Raw genomic sequence first — 19483 nt, 5'->3', positions numbered from 1 at the left:
GTAAAGAAGCAGAGTAAAAGCTGTAAAACTGCACAAGTCTAAAAATAAACCTAATTGACTGTAAAATATCTTAAAAAGTAGCGCTAACACAGTTCACTAGTTGAGTACAGGTTGTTTAGCTGTTGAAAAAGCACTTTTGATGTTTATGTTATTCAGCAAGAGTGGTTGGTTATATAGAAACCTGATGGCTAAATGAGTAAAATATTCACTTGATTAGCTTTGTTTGGCAGCTACAAGTTGAAAGTTGATTAATATTTGCATAGAAGTGACATTAGCGTTTATTGGGTGATGACTGACAAATTGAATAATGGTTGTGAAAAAGTTTAGTAAACGCTCTCCAAAACTATTTTGCTGGCTTCTGCTTGTAGCTGTATCTGCAGCTTCGTTTCAGCTACTTTACAGCACAACGCTGGAAAAGTTGGCTTATAAAGCTAAAAATGTTAGTTGGGTTTTACCTCTTATGTCAGACTCATCCATACCAATTTAAGGTATCGAGATATTCGTTCCTGCTCGGGTGAGGCTGACATAAGAGGTAAAATACCAAAATTAATACTTCAAAAATATTCTACAAATAACGAACTAATAAATAATTTAGTTATTACAATAACATACGGATGACAGACGCTTTTTTAGATGCCAGAATACCATAGTTTATTATTTTGAAGATCTTCTAATACCAATTCAATAACTCTTTTAGCTGTTATTGTCTAAAAACTGAAAGATCACATTTTGTTATTTTGGTATTCATTTGATATTTTACAAAATATTTCGATAACTGAATAATATCAAAACAAGATTTTATACCACGAGCATACCAAAATCGGGTATCATACCACATTAAGATATTCATTTGTTATCGATTAGCTATCGGTTCCTGCAGGAGAAAATAACTAACAAATACCTCATTCTGACCCGATACCAACATTTGGTGTTGATCAACGTGACATAACCCGAGCAGGAACGAATATCTCGATACCTTAAATTGGTATGGATGAGCCTGACATAAGAGGTAAAATACCAAAAAATAATACCAAAAAAATGTTCCCATAATACTATTCCAATACTAAATTATGATAATGTAATACCTAAGCAATACTACACAGGTATTCTTTTGGTATTCAAGTATCATTTTTTGGTTTTTACAAAGTATTTTCCATGTAATTTTTTGGTATTATTCTTTGGTATTTTACCTCTTATGTCATGCAAGTCAATACCAAATTTTGGTATTAGATCAGAATTAGGTTTTCATTAGTTATTTTCTCATGCTCGGGATACAAATACTTTTTTTTGCCGGAAGGCAACAACGCTAATTTTTTTTATTATTCCTTGCTTACGTGTAGGTTCGACTCCTTTTGGTAACTCTGTTGCACAAACGTTCTGCGAACGGAACAAAGAATCTACCAAATGGTATTTATATGTACAACATTTCCGATGCACATCGGCACGTATGCGTCTACGTTTAACTTCGATTTGCAGAACATTTTCCCGGATAAAAGCTTCTTGATCGTCTTGTTCCAATACACCTCATTGATGCGTAGCCGTCTTTATCTATCTATTTTGGATCGACAATCCAGAGGACATGCTGCACAGTTTCCAGGCATTACTTTGTGTTTTATTCGTTTAATCGTTTTCTTGCGTTGTGAATTTACGATGTGGAATGCTGTCCTCTTGCTCCTGCTAACTTTCAATAGTAGATCCGTATTGTTGTAGATAATGTAAAGCCATATCTCGCAAAAATTCACACCGCGATAAACGAGAACGCATGCATGTTAACCACAACAGATGACCGTTTGACAAATTTCCCCGGCTTCGTAAATGTGATTAAAAATTAGCATTTAAGGAAATTGGCAAATTATTTCGTCGATTATATTCAACGGCATGTTTTTGGCATAGGAACTGTTATGAACGTTTCAAAAGTAATTTTAACTAGTAAAACTTATTTAACCAACAAAAGTGGTAAAATTAAATTTTTGTCTATTTCGTGTTTCAGGCACATCGCAGATTTCTTATTTATTGGTAGGTCTCCCCAAAAGAATCTTATAAAAAATTAAATATTCCCTTGAATAAATAAATGTTCCTTAAAAAACGTGAAATTTTCCCTAAAAATACGAAATGAGTCAATAAAACAATTTAAAAGAGCCAATTAAAACGATAAAATGTTCCTTAGAAGTCACTGCAGTTTATGGAACATTTAATTTTTTTTATTGGCACATTTTGAATTTTTTATTGGTTAGGTCCACATTTTTTGGGGAACATTTAATCGTCATCGACGCCCTAATTTCTTCGTCAATGAAACATCAACAAATGCCTGTCAAACGTTTTTTGTTCCAACCATGGTGGGTATATAAATGGTGATACAGCTTTGTCACTATATAGGCGAGGAGGTCGTGGGGGGGGAAAATGCGGTTTTAGAGCAAATTGTAAACAAACTCGGTCGCTGTCCCATACAAAAATCCAACATGGCTGAATCACGAATTTGACACATTAGAACACCTATATGTAGCCACCTTGGTTCCAACCACCAAGGTGGTGTATTAAACCGTGCGTCCAGATTTACTTTGAATCGAGCTTTATTTTCTAATTTTTATGCAAAAGCAAATTCGGCGGAGGAATTAAAAATGAAGATTTTATTTTTAAATAACAACAAGCTATAGGGGGTGCTAGGAGTATTTAATTTAAATTTGATTTGTTTTTTTACTTTGATGATACTCATAAACTGCAAGGCGTTTAGGAAATAAGGAAATTGAAAGTGTGTTTTTTAAAATCTCTGATTAAACAGGAGGGCACCAGGGGTATTAGATTAAATTTTATATATTTTTTTTACTTTTAAGATATACATGCTTCTGGATGCTGTTACAATAATTCATGAAATTAGAATGGCTAGTTTACAACTTGGGGCACTACACTCATACAATTCAACACATTTTTATTGGCGAATTTCCATGTTAAATTCCACATGATTCTCATGTGTCCACACATAAACAGAATCCACTTAGAAGTACACATGAAATTTATGAGTTAAATGAATATTATGTGTGGTTACACGTGAATTTTATGTGTACACATAAGAACTATGTGTCTGACACATATATATAATTTGTTTATGACATTGCAAACATTCATGTGTGGGACACATGAAAATAATCATTGTATTTTTATTAGTGTAGGAGTCTTTATTTTTATTTTATTTCATACTTTGATTATACCAATGCAACAGGAAGGCGTATGTAATATTTGATGGTTCTTTAATTGAATTTGATTTTAAATATTTTTTCTTTGATGATATACATGCTTTTGGAAGGCATTTTGGTTTTTTTCATTAAATTTAAATGGTTTGTATTATGGGACGCTAAGAGCATGCATGGCATGCACAGTTGTACACACCAATTGCACATTTGTGAATAACTTTTCCCTCAGTTGTTGAATTTTTTTTTCTTTAAAGTAATTGATAGATTAGGATTCTATTTTACTATCGATATGCAAAGAGTTAGTAGATCTTAACGTTTGAATCGACACCAATGATTTTTTAAACTTAAAGTCCGATATGTGCAACGATCATTTCTCACATTATTTTTCACAACGCAAAAACAAATATAGTTATTACTAGAATTAATATCTATTTTTTTTTTGTATCTATAACAAGCTTAAACTCTATTCTATCTACTGCTTTAAAAAGAACTATCTTTCGTCAACTGTGTGCAATGTTATTAGCAAATGAGCAGTTCATGACCAAAACTGTGTATGCCAAGCATGGCTAAGAGTATTTATTTTTATTTCTTTTTAATGATACTAATGCAAATTTAAGGCGTTTGTGAAGTTTTAGAAAATTTGAATTTTTGCTTTTAAATTCCTTGAAGCAAAAGGGGCGCAGGGGTCTTTAGTTGAATTTGATTTTATTTTTTAATTTTTGTTTCCTGAAATTGCAATTGTTGGTTTGTCACAGGGGGCGCTAGGGTATTGAATTGAATTTATTTTTGTGTGTTTATTTTGATGATGAGCATGCTTGTGGAGGGCGTTTGAAAAATGGGGAATTGGATGTGTGGTTTGAAATATATCTGATACAACAGGGGGGCGCTAGGGGTCTTTAATTGAATTTTATATTTTTATACTTTGGTGGTGATATTAATGCAACTTGAAAGCATTTATAATTGTTGATTTAATTGGAAATTTTGGTTTTAATGTTCCTGAAGCAACAAGGATCGCTAGGGGTCTTAAAATGAATTTGATTTAATTTTTTAGTTTTTGTTTCCTGCAATTGTAATTATTGATTTGCAATAGAAGGTGCTAGGAATCTTCATTTAATTTCTTTTTCAAACCTTCTGATACTTTGCAACTGCAAGGCGATTATTATTTTCGATGAAATTTGAACTGCTGGTTTAATGTCACTGAAGCAAGTAGTCGTTAGTTGAATTTTATTTTATTGTTTAATTTTAGTTTCCTGAAATTGGAATTGTTAGTTTGTAACAGGGGGCGCTAGGAATCTTTATTTGATTTTTTTTTTCATACTTGGATACTAATGCAATTGGAAAACTTTTGTATGACGAAAGTGTAATTGTTGGATGTAATGTCACTGAAGCAATATTATGTCTTTAGGGGTCTTTAATTGAATTTAATTTTGTTGTTTTTATTTTGATGATGAGCATGCCTTGGAGGGCGTTTGAAAAATGAGGAAATTGGATGAGTAGTTTCAAATATCTCTACTGCATCAGGGGGCGCTAGAGGTCTTTAATTGAATTTGATATTTTGTTAACTTTGGTGATATTAATGAAACTGAAGTGTTTGTAATGTTTTATGAAATTGGAAATGTTGGTTTTAATGTCCCTGAAGGGCGCAAGTGATCTTTAATTGAATTTGATTTTTTTTTTATTTTTGGTTTCCTGAAATTGTAATTATTGGTTTGTGACAGGGTGCGCTAGGAGTCTCTATTAAAATTATTTTTCGTATCTTGATGATACTTATGCAACTGAAAACCGCTTGTAATGTATGATAAAATTGGAAATGCTGGTTTTAATGTCACTGAACCAACAGGGTCTTTAATGGAATTTTATATTTTTACTTTGATGATATGCATGCTTCTGCAGGGCGTTATATTGTTTCCAGAATTCAGCATTGTTGGTTCGTAACAGGGGATGCTAGGAACCTTTGTTTGAGTTGATGAGTTGAGTTGATGATACTTATGCAACTGAAAAGCGTTTGTCATGTTTGATGAAATTGTAATTGTTAGATTCAATGTCACTGAAGCAATTGAACTTGAATTTAATTTGATTGTTTCTTGTTTACTTTGATGTGTGGTTTCAAATATTCCTGATGCAACCCCTAGCACTACGCAACAAAAAGTTAATTTTAATATCACATCAAAGTGGATACACTTCAATCGTGTCGAAAATATGGTGTTATATTACATGCCAAAAAGGACACAATCATCACCTGGTCATATCTCAAAAACTATTTATCCAAATTATTTGCCTATGGAAACACAGCAAGTAGATGAGTTTTCCAAAGTGTGGTGAAAATTTGAGCCCAAAATATTAAAAAAATAAAAAATCCTGCCTATGATGAAAATAGGCCACTTTTTGACAATTTCGATACCTGCCGGTAATCAGCCTGTTTACTGTAGTTACTATACACAAAATGTGGGTACACTTATAAGAATTTGAACTAAAAAAAACCTTCAAATTGACGTTCTAAGATCACGAATAGCTTATTTGGTTTTGGATTAATCTTTTCTGAAAGATGAAATTTTAAAAATCTCGAAAACACAGGAGTGTAGCCCAGAAGGATCTAGGCACTTTAGAGCAAAATAAAAAAAAGCATTTGTTCAGAATGCCAAAATAAGCGTTTTGGCCAAGTTTGGCTCAAATCTGTGACATAGACCACAGGTGGTGTCCCACTTGAGCTGGAATGACGCATATTAGAACAGTTAGAACCAGTAATTGCTTCTAAGTTTTATGACTATATCGTGGAGAGCGTTTCACTGAACAATCAATCTATTGAACTGGTCGATGTACCGGACGAAATAAAAGAGCCGATTAATAGGAACTGTAGATTTGATGGTTTTCACCCAATTAAATATTTGCTTTTCTTTAGGAAAAAAACGACTGGAGTAGAAAATTTTAATGCTAGAGTTATTCAACATTGCTTTCATGCCATTCCACACTCTGCTGGACCTCATTAATCAATCATTGCAATCTGGGCACGTGCCGCAAATTTGGAAAGAATCTTTAGTTCATATACAAAAACTGGCTGGGATGATTAAATCCGAAGAGTTTAGTCCCATCAACATATTGCACACATTAGAGAAAATTTTGGAACTTGTTGCAAAAGGCCAGCTGTTAGAATATTTAAATAGTAACTTTTTGTTGATACCGGAACAATAGGCATACCAGTAAGGCCATTCTTGTGAAACCGCGTAAAACTTAGTGTTAGCTAAATGGTTAGCTTTTGGTGCATTGAAAGTTTCAAAGCTGCATCTAAAATCTCTTGTACTTGGACGTGGAGTTCAATACATAATTCAGTGGATGAATTATTTTACAGAGATCTTGTGTCTAACAAACAACAGTTTTTAAAAGTTTTCGTTAAACCTCGAAATTTTTCAAAGAAAATCGTGAAAATCTGGAAAGCAAGGAAAATGTAAGTAAGCATTAACTCTTCAAAATTATTGGCGCCCTCAAAGCTATGAAGCGCTCCCTTTTGGAAGGCGGGCCTACCCAAATGAAGAGGGCTGCGCACGCCAGTGGTCAAAAGGCACTGCTTTGTTCGATTGAAACAACTTTTTTTTCAGTTTTGTGGTGACAATCGTCCATACTTTTATTGGTGGGCGATGGCCAAATTTGGATTTTTCAGATATTATCCTAAATAGGACCTAAATTATTTAATACTGTAGTAACCTCAAGTCCGTGCTCTGTCACAATGTTTCATTGTGATTAATCAACACTCAAAGGAGTAAAAGATAAAATTTGGGGTAAATTTGAAAGAAAGGGAACTTGGAGTGTAGAGCGCCCTGCCCACTGGACGATTCTGAAGCCTGGCCAAGCGAGTGGGGTATGGGTTTATTTGATTGAACGTCATTTCCAATGTATATATTGATACATTCAAACCATTGGCATTTGAAATAAGACCACAGAGAACAGACGTTCAAGTTCGGTCAGAAACTTGTGTAAAATAAGTGGGAACGTCGCCGTTACGTGGTGTTAGCATCTCCTGATTTTCTCTATAAATTTTCCACTTTCGACCAATTTGGCTCTAGTATCGATAAATTTTCTGTTGAAAATTGCCACTTGGCGCTACTAAAGGGCGAACACGAAATTATTGCGACACCGAAAATGTCATGCCAATTTTCTTATAATGTTTAGAATCAAACCAAAATTTTAGGGTAGTTTTATTTATATATTTACTACAAAAATCAAAAGAAAAGTTAATCGATGGAGCCTTGAGTGTAAAATTGAACGCATTTTCGCTTGATGCCCTCCATCACAGTCTTTACAGTGTCATCCGGTACCAGTTTCTCAGTTTTTTTTTTTCCATTTTCTTAACATGTCCTTCTCGTTTTTGACTGTCTTCTTGCTCTTCCGAAGTTCCCGCTTCATTATTGCCCAGTACTGCTCCACCGGGCGCAGCTCCGGACAGTTTGGCGGATTCATGTCCTTTGGAACAAAATGGACATAATTGGCCTCATACCACTCCAGGACACTTTTAGAATAGTGGCATTATGAGAAATCTGGCCAAAATAGCGGAGCTTCGTCGTGCTGCTGCAAGAACGGCAAAAGGCGCTTCTCGAGGCACTCAGATTTGTAGATCTCGCCATTTACTGTGCCCTTTGTCACGAAAGGCTCACTCCTCAGTCCGCAAGAGCAGATGGCCTGCCAAATGAGATATTTGGAGGCGAACTTCGACATTTTCTTCTTCTTAAATTTGTCGTCCACATCGAACTTGCTCTTGCCGGTGAAAAACTCCAACCCCGGAATTTGCTTAAAATCGGCTTTTATATACGTTTCGTCGTCCATCACACAGCAGCCATATTTTGTCAGCATCTTCTCGTAGAGCTTCCGTGCCCGAGTTTTAGCCGTCGATTGTTGCCGCTCATCGCGGTTTGGGAAGTTCTGTACCTTGTATGTATGTAGTCCAGCTCTCTTCTTTGCATTCTGGACGTAGCTCTGCGACATGCCGATCTTTTTAGCCAAATCACGGCTTGAGACGTTGGGATTTGCTTTAATCATCCGCTTCACCTTTCCCTCCGTCTTTTTGTTCTCCGGTCCCGGTTTTCTTCCAGCTCCTTTGCCGTCGTCAAACGTCAACCGCTCCTGGAACCGCTTCAACACTCTGGAGACGGTTGAATGGTGAATGTTCAACATTTTTCCCAATTGCCGGTGCGACAGGTCAGGAAATTCCAGGTGTTTGGAAAGAATTTGTTCTCTCAACTCGCGTTGGTTCACCTCCATTTTCGTTGAATCGAAAAACACGACTTCGAGTTTGACAGCATGTACACAATACACATCAATGAGAAAGTGTGCAAAATTTGGTTGATTTTTACCCAATGGTAAAAAAGTTATGCCTTGTTGAATGTGTCGCAATAATTTCGTGTTCGCCCTTTAGCACTTAGTGTCTAGTGTAATTTGTGCAACACCAGCGTCATCATGTTGTCAAAGAGGGTTTTTAAGTGGGGATGTCGCTGTTAGTGGCGCTTAAGTCGAAAAGGAATCTTTACACAAGTTATTAGAGAAATTTTATTCGAGCCTCCATGTCTGTTCTCTGTGATAAGACAGAGATAGGATGCGGAGGGCCCGCTTAGAAGGAGCGTAACCCATGTTATGGTTTCCATTTATTAAATAGTTCAGATAGGCTAGAAATGACAGGTTTATAGTGAGAGAATGTACCATATTGGGAAAGCATAATTGTGTAAAGATTCCTATTCGACTTAAGCGCCACTAACGGCGACTTCCCCACTTTAAAACCCTCTTTGACAACATGATGGCGCTGGCGTTGCAAAACTTACATTAGACACTAAGTGCTGGTTGCGCCAAGTGGCAATTTTCAGCACATAATTTATCGATACTAGCGCCAAATTGGTCGAAAGTGATAAATTTATAGAGGAAATTAGGAGATGCTAGCGCTAGACTTGGACGTTTGGTCTCTGTGAGATAGCTTAATGCAATTAAATAGAAATGCCAAAATCTTACCGAGTAGTCTAGCTGTTCTGATTTCGGTACAGTTTGTTGAGGTCGGGTATAGTGTCTGAGTATGGATGCCCATTTTGAAATAACTCATATTAGCACAGAGTAATAGTTTTAATGCTTGCGAACTTTATTTTGGGATCGTCTTTTCTTCAAACAATTCTGATTATGCATGCTATTTTAATCATGATCAGTCTTAGAAAATGTTATCTGTTTAAGCCCCGTTCTAGATTTGTTTGTTATTCATATCTTATGCATTGCAGCTCGCGAGAGGTTACCAAATATGGGTTCTTTTTCTCATCCACAATAGTTTGGGGGGAGGGGCGATCTGAGAGCTGAATAGAGGCAAATCAAATAGGGAACACAACACCATAACCCAAACGACTAACCAACGCATGCGGCTCACATTTAACTTGTTCTATTTATTTCTTCCCCTCATGTACCAATATTACCTACCTGAGAACAAATGGAAACACGGCCAGATTTTCAATAGAAAGAAGGAAAAAAAGCGAGAAAACGTAAGAGAGTAAGCAGTCAGGAAGCATTAGGCCATTTGGAAACAGCCAATTTATACTGGACGGAACTGGTAAGTAGGATAAGAATTGTAAAAGGTGTGTGCTTGCATGATTTACCTATTTTAGAATTACCTATAAGCCACATGAGAACCTCATTTCCTTTAATTACTACTCCATTGCAACACACACCTAATAATGAACATTCATATAGTTTCAGCATTATCGACATTTATAATCAAAAGGTGAGTTATAAAGTATAATTACCATGCATAGATATAAGTTAATGTACCAGAAACTGGACGGACACGAGCCTACCCAGGGGAGGACTCGGATACGACAACCCATGTGTGTCTAGAGTATCGCACGAGCTGACGAGTGCAACGGGAAGGACAGTAGGTGTATAGACTAGGGGGTTAGTCCCTAGATAAGCCAACTTAGCGATTGGCACAGCCTATACACTAATTACAAATAACAATCGTCCATACTTTTATTAGAGTGCTTTAGGGAAAACTTGCCATGAGAATGCCTGTACGGTCAGCAGGTTTTTCTTCATGGAAAATATCAACATTATTAGCTTAGATTGGATTAGATTTCTTTATTAGAGACTTTCAGGTTTTAATTGTTCGTGAAGTACGCAATTATTCCAAGTTCCAATTTATCGACCTTCAATTTGATTTGGTATACATTTTTTTCCTTTCTTCAGCACCTTGGTACACGCCATGTCTGAAAAATAACAGATTTATCAACTTTTATGTAGGGTTAATGTCCCTAATGTCAGCCTATGTGTCCGTAATATTGGGCCCAAACATAAATTTCGAAAGAAAGCTTTTTTAGACGTCAATAGCAATCAAAAATATCCATTTGTATTGTCCAGATGACGCATTGTTTCAAGAAAAAGCGCGCTGCATCTAAATAGAAACGGGTAAGTATGACAGTTACCATATCTGAGAGTTAATTATTTGTTTTTTTTTTTCAATCATGAAAAAAAAAACATCTCGTTGCTGGACATCTCGACTAACATTTAAAAATGATATAAATTGTTGAAAAATGTTATTAAAGTCTTGAACGCGTAAAAATTGGTCAACTTCAAATTGGTGTATTTCCGTTAAAAATGCATAAAAAAAAAAACTGAAATGCTGCATTTGGAAGTTGAGTGTATAAACAATGGTTGCTATTATGAGTTTTCACCGTTTGCTCTCCATTTTTAAGTTTTTGAGCGTTTGTTGATGAATATATTGCAGTTTTTCATTGTTTTCAAATTTTGTTGATGTCCACCGTAGTGAACATAGTTAGTTTTAATAACGAATTTGCTGTATTTTAAACAGGCTTTGTCCACCTTCTTTGATGTGTTACTTGATTTCAAAATTATTAAATTGTTAATACAATTTAAGGCAAGTTATCAATACATGTGGTCCCACTTAACGTAAATACGGAGAAAAAGTTGAATAATCAACCACTTCCCACATTGCAAGCCCATTTATAATATTGTCACATTTTCCCAATTTTTTTAACTGCCTTTGTTTTTGGGACTGAAAACAGGTTAAATCATACCACAAGATTTTACATTTGATGTACACAATTTAGAGCGAGATTTGATCAAAACTGTTGATTTTTCCGGTCCCACTTCCCCGAGATCCCGTTGCCTTAAAAAGATAGGGGAAATGGCTCTAATGTTGGCCTATGGATCTAAGATAGGACACATCGCTGAAAATCTGCTATTTTTAAATTTTATCTAGATGAACGCGTCATTGGGTTGGTACCAATGGATATTTTTGTTGTTGTTGAAAATTTAGTCGATTGCTGAATTTATGTATGGGTCTACATTAGGGGCATTTAGACAGACATTACATCAATTTCCCCTACTTCATGTTAATATTTCTATCGATTGATTAGGGGAAATGTCGGCTTCGGGAATACCTTAACCTATTATCGACGGCTTCGGCAATACCTTATTATATTATCTTCAGGGGGTAAACAAACTCTTAGAGCACTCAACTTTGGTCAATGGATGCTCTGAAACACAATGTATCCACATGCCAAAATTGAGCTCTCAAGAATTTTGTTTACCCCCTGACGATATAGAAATAGGGATTTCCGAAGCAGACATTTACCCTAAGTTAATTTAATCTTTCTGATTTCTCTAACTACATCAGCCAGTAATACAATACGTGGTGTCGCTCATCACACAAAGAAAGGAGACAAAAAAGCGATGCTAGTCTCTAGTATCCGTTAGTTAAATGTTTTGGCAAATAAATTATACAATGGTGATAGAGGGAGGATGACAGGGAATCTCTCTGGACTATTTGCTCTGCTAACTTATCAGAGGGAGAAAAAACTTACCCTTCGTTTGCTTTTGATGTTCTCCAGCTGCCTTTGTGTACACTCACCGATGCTTTTCGATCCCCACAACTCCAACCCCACTCGAGCATACGTAAAGGACATTGATCCGATTGGTAAGAAATACGTCAAAAACATGAAAATTACGTTATATCTGCAGGCGTGAAAGGGAAGAATAGACATTGTATTATAGAAAACCCGATAAAATTAGCCCAAGGGTGACATCAATCACAGATGTGAAAACGTTACAGGCAACGTCTGAGTAGAGGATCGATACTACTTACAAGTATTCCTGCAAAGAATGGTTTGAGGGACCGTCTGGCCATTCTGCGTAACAGACTACCCGTTCTTGTAGATCATAGGTTGTAAAAAATAACAACATAGGACTGGAGATAATGATGCTTACTATCCAGATGGCAGCTGCTATGCATAGAGTGGCCCTTCTCCCCATCCGAGGCCTCAAGGGGTTCATTATGGCCATATATCTAGCAACGAGAATGAAGAGTAAATATATTATTAGAGTTATTACGGTAGTAAAAAAAACTGGAATATTGGAAATGTGGTAAATATTCATAAATATTCTGGAAAAGGTAGCATTAATGCCACAATGAAAAAAAAAAAAACTAGTTGGGGGTGACCCCGGCGTAGTGCATAACTCCATAACTCTCACGCCAAAGTTACGACTTCAAATCTTATCCCCGGACAAGTCACGAATGACCAAAGAGCGTTAAAGTGACTATATAAAAAAAAGTATTCTAGTAGTAGTCGCATAACTGTCCCATATTAATAAGAAATAATTATCGACAGAACTCTCCCAATTTTTGTAATTTTGTCAAGGGGTATAATATATTTGCATTAAGAAGGTTAAACACTGTTGCGATTAATGCAGCGTTTTCACAATTTTTAATTTTAATAATATTTTTGGAAAAAAACTTTTTTTTATCCTTGATTTGTTTTCCTTCGTTCATGTTTACTAAGTACCGATGCACAGTGGTCCAGAATGTAGATTTAGGTGGAATGATATGTTTTGAGCCTGAAATTGAAACTTTAGACTAAAAGTCTCTTCTACAAAGTTGTTCCTTATAGTTAGGCCCTCATTTTTATGACAATGACTTCTAGGGTGGCTCTTATTATCATTTAAATAAAAAATCTAACTTTTTTGTTTGAAGAAATTAAGGTATACGTTCTTCGGCAAAGTTATAGCGAAGCTAATTTCAAGCAACTAAGTTTGAAAAAAAACTTGTTTGTTAAGAGATACAATTTAGAGCTATTTTCTTGAATTTAGTTAGGGTGTCTTTAAAAAAAAAAACAATTGTTTTGCTCTAGTTTTCTTATTTCAAGTTTCTCAGCAAACGTGTCTTAAAATAACTTCTAGATCTTTATAAAGCGCAAATTTTTGCTGCACAAAGCTTGACAATGTTTTTTGCTGATCAAGAGTTATTGACGTTTTTCTACTTAAAATATGCCCTTTTCAAATGTTAATATCTCTGGTTGGGGCAAACAAAATATGCTATTACAATTTATTACAAATTATGCTGTATAAGGTATTTTTTTAACTCGTATATGGGGTACATCTTTTTTATTAGAAGAGATACAAACAACAAATTTCGCTATAAAACATTCGTCTTAAAGAGTTTTAAAAGTCTCTGGACTCTGAATTTCATGAGAAATTTGAAATAAAAAAGTTAATTTTAAAAAAGCTATTTTTTTCCAAACACCCTAAGTTAATTTCTTAATACACCCTAAGTTAATTTCCCTAACACCCTAAGTTAATTTCTTAATACAAAAAAAATTGGATTTTTGATTTTAATGATAATAAGAACCACCCTAGAACTAATCATTATAAAAATGAGGTCTAAAGTTTCAATTTCGTACTCAAAACATATCATTCCACCTAAATCTGCATTCTGGACCACTGTGCAATGCTACCGACGCCAGAGAGACAGCTCCCACACCTGGACCATACCTATCGACCCATCAACTCATGGACCGGGGACCAACGGCTTTACTTCCCTTGCCTCAGAAAATATTGACCGTGCCGCCTGGGATTCAACCCAGGCCCTTTGGAGTGAGAAACAGCCAAGCTTACAACTGCACCACCGGTGCCGCTGAAAAAATACTTTTCTGATAATTAATTTTTCAAATTACCCTCGGCTCGGCACGAAAGAGACCTTGCTTGACCTCTAGCTTGCGGAATATAAAAATGTGAATCGCTACGCCATCCTTGCGGTCAAAACTTGAACTATTTTTTTCCACAACATTGTACTCCCAACTAATCCAAGAACCTTTGCTGAAGACGTCAACTCATTTGGATGCAATCGCAGAGCATTATTATTTTATCCCTGCTAGATTTCATTCCTGGCCCACCATGCCGTGTATTGCTTCATTTTTCCCATTCAGCATGTAAGGGACGACGGGGTAAGATGGCCACCTTTTAGATAATTGAAATTCTCAACTCTTGAAAACAATTAACGATGCAGAGTTCTTTGCTATATGATATGATATGAGTAGATCCTACTGAAATTTGAATTGTTCAGAAATAGCGTGCATTCAATCCTGCCATCAAAAAAATATCACGACAAATGAAACTAACTCATATATGAATACCGTTCACTCAAATTCACAAAAGCGTAGGTAACTCGTAAAATAAGTAATTATTTATCAAATATGAGTAAATGCCTCTCATATTTGAGAAGTACAGTCGACGTTTTTTCTCTCGCTCTATTCGTTCGTTCGATTGCGTTGTTCAGTTTTTTCTCGTGTTGAATAGAGAAGCTCTCGCTGACCCAGCCAATCCCGGGAAACGGTCTAGGCTTGAAGACAACAGTGACAGTCCGACAGCTGCGAAGAAGCTGCTGGACAACAATCGGTTCTTCGTTCTGAAGGATGGTGCAGAGCCGGTGATGGAAACACCAGGACCGCCGAAGAAGGATAGAATGCCGCCCTTGCCGGACTGTGGGAAAAAATAAACTTTTACATCACGCAGGGTGTCCGGTGCATCATCCAGCTGTGCACGGAAGGATACAAACTGATGGCTCCGGTGTTGAAATATTATAGGGCGGTACAGACCATACTGGCCCAAACATAGGTGGAGTACTTCTCCCACGACATCGAGGCTGTTAAGCCGTTCAAGGTGGTCCTGCGAGGACTATATGACAAGACACAGGCGTCCTCTTGGAAGAGCCGGTGGCTAATCTGAAGCCGGTCCAAATTCACAAGATGGCCCGCCACAACAAGACCGTCAAGTACCGCGACCAGCTATACCTGGTTCACCTTGAGAAGATCTCAACAATTTTGATGGACCTCCAGGACATCCGCGTCCTGTTCAACATAGTGGTGAAGTGGGATCGGTACAAACCGGTCAGTCGTGGAGTCACCCAATGCTCAAACTGCCTGCTGTTCGGGCATGGAACGAAGAATTGCCATATGGGCAGCCGCTGCATCAAGTGTGGCAAACAACACAAAACCGACGCCTGCGTCAGACTCGATGAAGCCGATCCCAGTTGCGCCAACTGTGGTGCTGCTCACAAGGCCTGCCCGAAGCGCGCCGAGTACATCGAGATCCGGAAGAAAGCATCGACGAGAAACCAGCCCGGCCGCAAGAAGGTGCCAGAAATGAATGATCAGAACTTCCCACCGGTTCCACGACGATCGATTCCAATGTTGCCACCGCTGCCACCTCTAGCAGCACACTTGTCACTGAACAATTGTGGTTACTTGTTTGTAACTTATTTCAGTAACAATCAAGTTGCAGCAACTTATTTTGATGGATGTGTGCTGCTTGAGAATCTTCCTCAACGAACATAGCATCGACATCGCTATCATCACCGAAACTCGCCTGAAACCGGAGATGAACATGAGGCTGGATCGGATAAGCTCTGGGGGTGGTTGAGTGGCCATCGCTACCAGGAACAACATCTTCTGCCGGCTGCTACCGTGTTTCCAGCTGAAAATGGTTGAAGCATTGGGAGTGGAAATCTTCACACCCGTCGGCCCCGTCTCCATCATTGCGGCCTACTGCTTGAAACAAGCAAACGCCAGGGATGAATCCGTGGCAGACCAGCGGAAAATTCATCATCGCTGGCGACCTGAACGCCAAACATCAAGCTTGGGGCAACCAAAGGCGGAATCGAAACGGCACCATCCTGAACGAAGATTTGCAAAAGGTTCACTACACCATCCTGGCGGTGGACACTCCCACCCGGCTGAGACGGTCCAGCGTGCACTCCATCATCGACATCTTGGTCAGCAACATGGGAAACAACATCTCGCAACCTGTGACCCACCAGGAGCTGAGTTCGGACCACTTTCCGGTGATGACCGAAGTGGGCTCATTCGTCAACCGATTCCAAGCTTCCCGAAGCAACTATCATCGTGACAGCTGGGATCAGTTTCAACACTGTGTCGACTCCACTGTCAACTACGGTGTCCTTGCGGAGACGCCCAAAGACGTGGACCGGTGTCTATATTCCATCGAGGAGGCGATATCCCGGGCCAGGGGACAACACGTGCCAGCATCCAGGCAGGTGAGCAATACTTTGAACCTTGACAGATCTACCAAAGACCTTATGAGACTCCGTAACACCATCCGAAGGCAGTACTAACGCTCTGGTCTGCCTGCCCTTAAGACCCACTGTAATCTTCCAACAAAAACCATCCAAGCCACGATGGTGGATCTCAGGACTTTGCTAACAGGATCCGCTCTCTCACAGATTGTGCAAAGCTCTTTTGGAAACTAACCAAAATTCTTAAAAATAAGCCAAGACACATTCCACCACTGATCCCACTGGATCGTTACGGCGACCCAGTGGTTCATCTGATAACTCCTGAAGAGAAGGCAGCCGCGATAGGTCAACACTTCGTCAGCTCCCATAATCTCGGACAAAACATCGTCACCCCTTACGAAGCTGAGGTTGCTGAAAACGCAACCAACCTCCATCAGATTCCCAATATTTTTTCCGAGGAATCCGAGATTATGGCTGACAAACTGTTGGTCTGTATCAAATCATCTAAAAACATGAAGGCCCCAGGTTTTGACAGCATCCTGAATCTGGAACTCAAACTCTTGAGTTCCAGATTCTACAACGATCTGGCACTGATTTTTAATCTGTGCCTCCGACTTGGCTACTTCCCCTCGTGCTGGAAGTCAGCTAAATTCATATCCACCCGGAAACCTCGGAAGGATCCACCCTCTCCATCAAGTTATCGACCAATCAGCCTTCTCTCAGGGTTATCAAAACTGTTAGAAAGAGCAGTCTACCACCGGCTCCTAACATCTGCCGAAGAAAACAACTTGTTAATCGAGGAACAGTAAGGTTCCGAAAGGTCGTTCGACCGTCCACCAGCTGACTCGAATAACAAACTTTCTCAGACGGATCAAGCCTGTTTCGAAAACATCTGCCATGGCGTTGCTGAACGTTGAAAAAGCGTTCGACAATGTCTGGCATGATGGTCTGGTGTTCAAATTACAGCACTACGATCTTCCAATCTTCCAACTATCTATCGAACATGACGTTCCGAGTCTTTCTGAATGGCATCACATCGGATGCTTTCAACATCGGTGCTGGGGTTCCACAAGGAAGCATCCTTTCCCCATTCTATTCAACCTGTTCACCTCGGCTCTCCCTGATGGTGGATCGTTGTCCACGTTCGCAGATGACACATCCATTGTCTATAAGGGTAGGGTCATCGGAGCTCTGCCTTCCAAACTTCAGAGAGGCCTGGACGTCCTGTCTGAATATTTCAACAGCTGGAAGATCCGTAACAACGCGGCAAAGACCCAGGTCATCATCTTTCCACACTCTAAATCTCCCAGCCTTGTTCCGTCGGTGAATAATAAGAAACCCCTGCCTGAACGGTGGTGGAATGGTCGAAAGAGGTAGTCTACCTCGGCTTAACACTAGACAGCTGATTTTCAGGCAGCACGTTGACAAAACCAAAACCATGTGTACCATCGTGATAAGATCACTGTATCCACTCATCAGCAGGAGGTCTACTCTATCCTTGAAAAATTAGCTTGCTGTCTACTATCAAATCATCCTTCCCGTTATATAATACGGGATGCCAATCTGGGAGAGTTGCGAAAAATGCCATCATCTTAAACCCCAAAGGATCCAGAACAAGATCCTTAGATGGTCCTAAACAGTCCCCCGCTGACTAGAAATTCTGAGATCCACCTCCTGGCTGGAATTCAGATATTAGAAGAATGGAGAGCATGCATCCTGGAAAGGTTCAGAGACACCTGTCTGAGATCAAATTATCAGATCATACGAGATCTAGCACGCTAGGTTGTGTTATACTCGTAGTTAGGTAGGTTTTCACTTTTTTTTTCAATTCCTACAAAACACACCCCAAAGGGGTATTCTGTAAACTTGTTGAAAAACGCAAATATTAAATTAGATATTATATTAGAATTGGATAAATTAAACAAAGATGAAGAGCCAGGTAGGTTAGTCAATTGAAATGTATAACCACATGTTGAAACATTAAAAAAAAAACAAATAAGCGTAAATTTTACTACTGCCTGTGCTCATTACCGCTTCGGACAGCGTGGCACTTGGTCTTGCAGCAAGCAGAAGCAAGTCAGCGGGTAAAGGTGGATCACGGCGTGATCACCTTCTCACAACCAGCGATGGGCTGGAATGAGACTTGGTTCCCGTTTAACTAAAATGAAACGCGGAAAAGTTATATGTGGAGAACACCCCCTTATAACGACAACCCGAAAAAGACATGGACTTTGACGATCTCTATCATTAGGAGGGACCAATATCATCAACATCACCCAACGGTTCTTTAGGAGCAACAACATCAAACGGCCCTTTTAAAGGCCACAAATAAAATTAAAAGTGTTGATTTTAAAATTTAATTGCATATATTGGAAATGCAAACAGTCCTGTCTACGCCAAACTATTGAGGACCCCGCATTTGAATTTACATAATTTATTATATTCCAAGAAAAATACTTGAACCAATAGTGAACACTAACAAAATTTCAAATATTGTTTTTATGTGTCCCACTCAATAATATGTGTACATATAAAAACCACGTGTGACCACACATACTATTCATTTGACGCATAAATTTCATGGATCCGTCTGAGTGGATTCTGTGGTCCAATGAGAATCATGTGGAATTTCACATGGAAAGTTGTCAATAAAAATGTATAAATTGTTTTGAGTGAACCATAACCAAAACATTGGAATACTTGAAAAATTTAATTTAAGATAAAGTATAATAGTCAGAAATGCATGACATACATCAATTATGCATGGTTCTACGTCATACTGCAGTCGTGTCTAGGACACAACCCTTAATTTTTTCTCTCATGATTTAGTCTTTTTTTTTTGTTGGTGACAAATCATTTGAAAATGAAAAGAAAATTTTCTGAAAATCAATGTAATTAGGGAAAGTACTCTAAAAATTAACATTGATTAAATTTATTGCGGAAATTTTATGGTTGG

At 38.1% G+C, this 19483-nt stretch overlaps 1 protein-coding gene across 1 annotated transcript in view; it reads right to left on the bottom strand.

Annotated features, from left to right (window-relative positions):
* Positions 1–19483, bottom strand: part of LOC135712398 (tachykinin-like peptides receptor 99D) — a 102784-nt gene that overhangs the window by 43583 nt on the left and 39718 nt on the right. The window contains exons 4-5 of the mRNA XM_065235387.1: positions 12307–12507; positions 12026–12176 (exon numbers count right to left, since the gene is read on the bottom strand). Of these exons, the coding sequence (XP_065091459.1) occupies positions 12026–12176; positions 12307–12507 (352 nt within the window). The remainder of the gene's footprint in view (positions 1–12025; positions 12177–12306; positions 12508–19483) is intronic.

Source organism: Ochlerotatus camptorhynchus, unplaced genomic scaffold, assembly GCF_037179485.1.
Source record: "Ochlerotatus camptorhynchus isolate MF236.1 unplaced genomic scaffold, CSIRO-AGI_Acam_v1.1 ptg000477l, whole genome shotgun sequence".
Lineage (NCBI taxonomy): Eukaryota > Metazoa > Arthropoda > Insecta > Diptera > Culicidae > Ochlerotatus > Ochlerotatus camptorhynchus.
The sequence above is the reverse complement of the archived record's forward strand: the minus strand, read 5'-3'. Positions and strand labels throughout refer to the sequence as shown.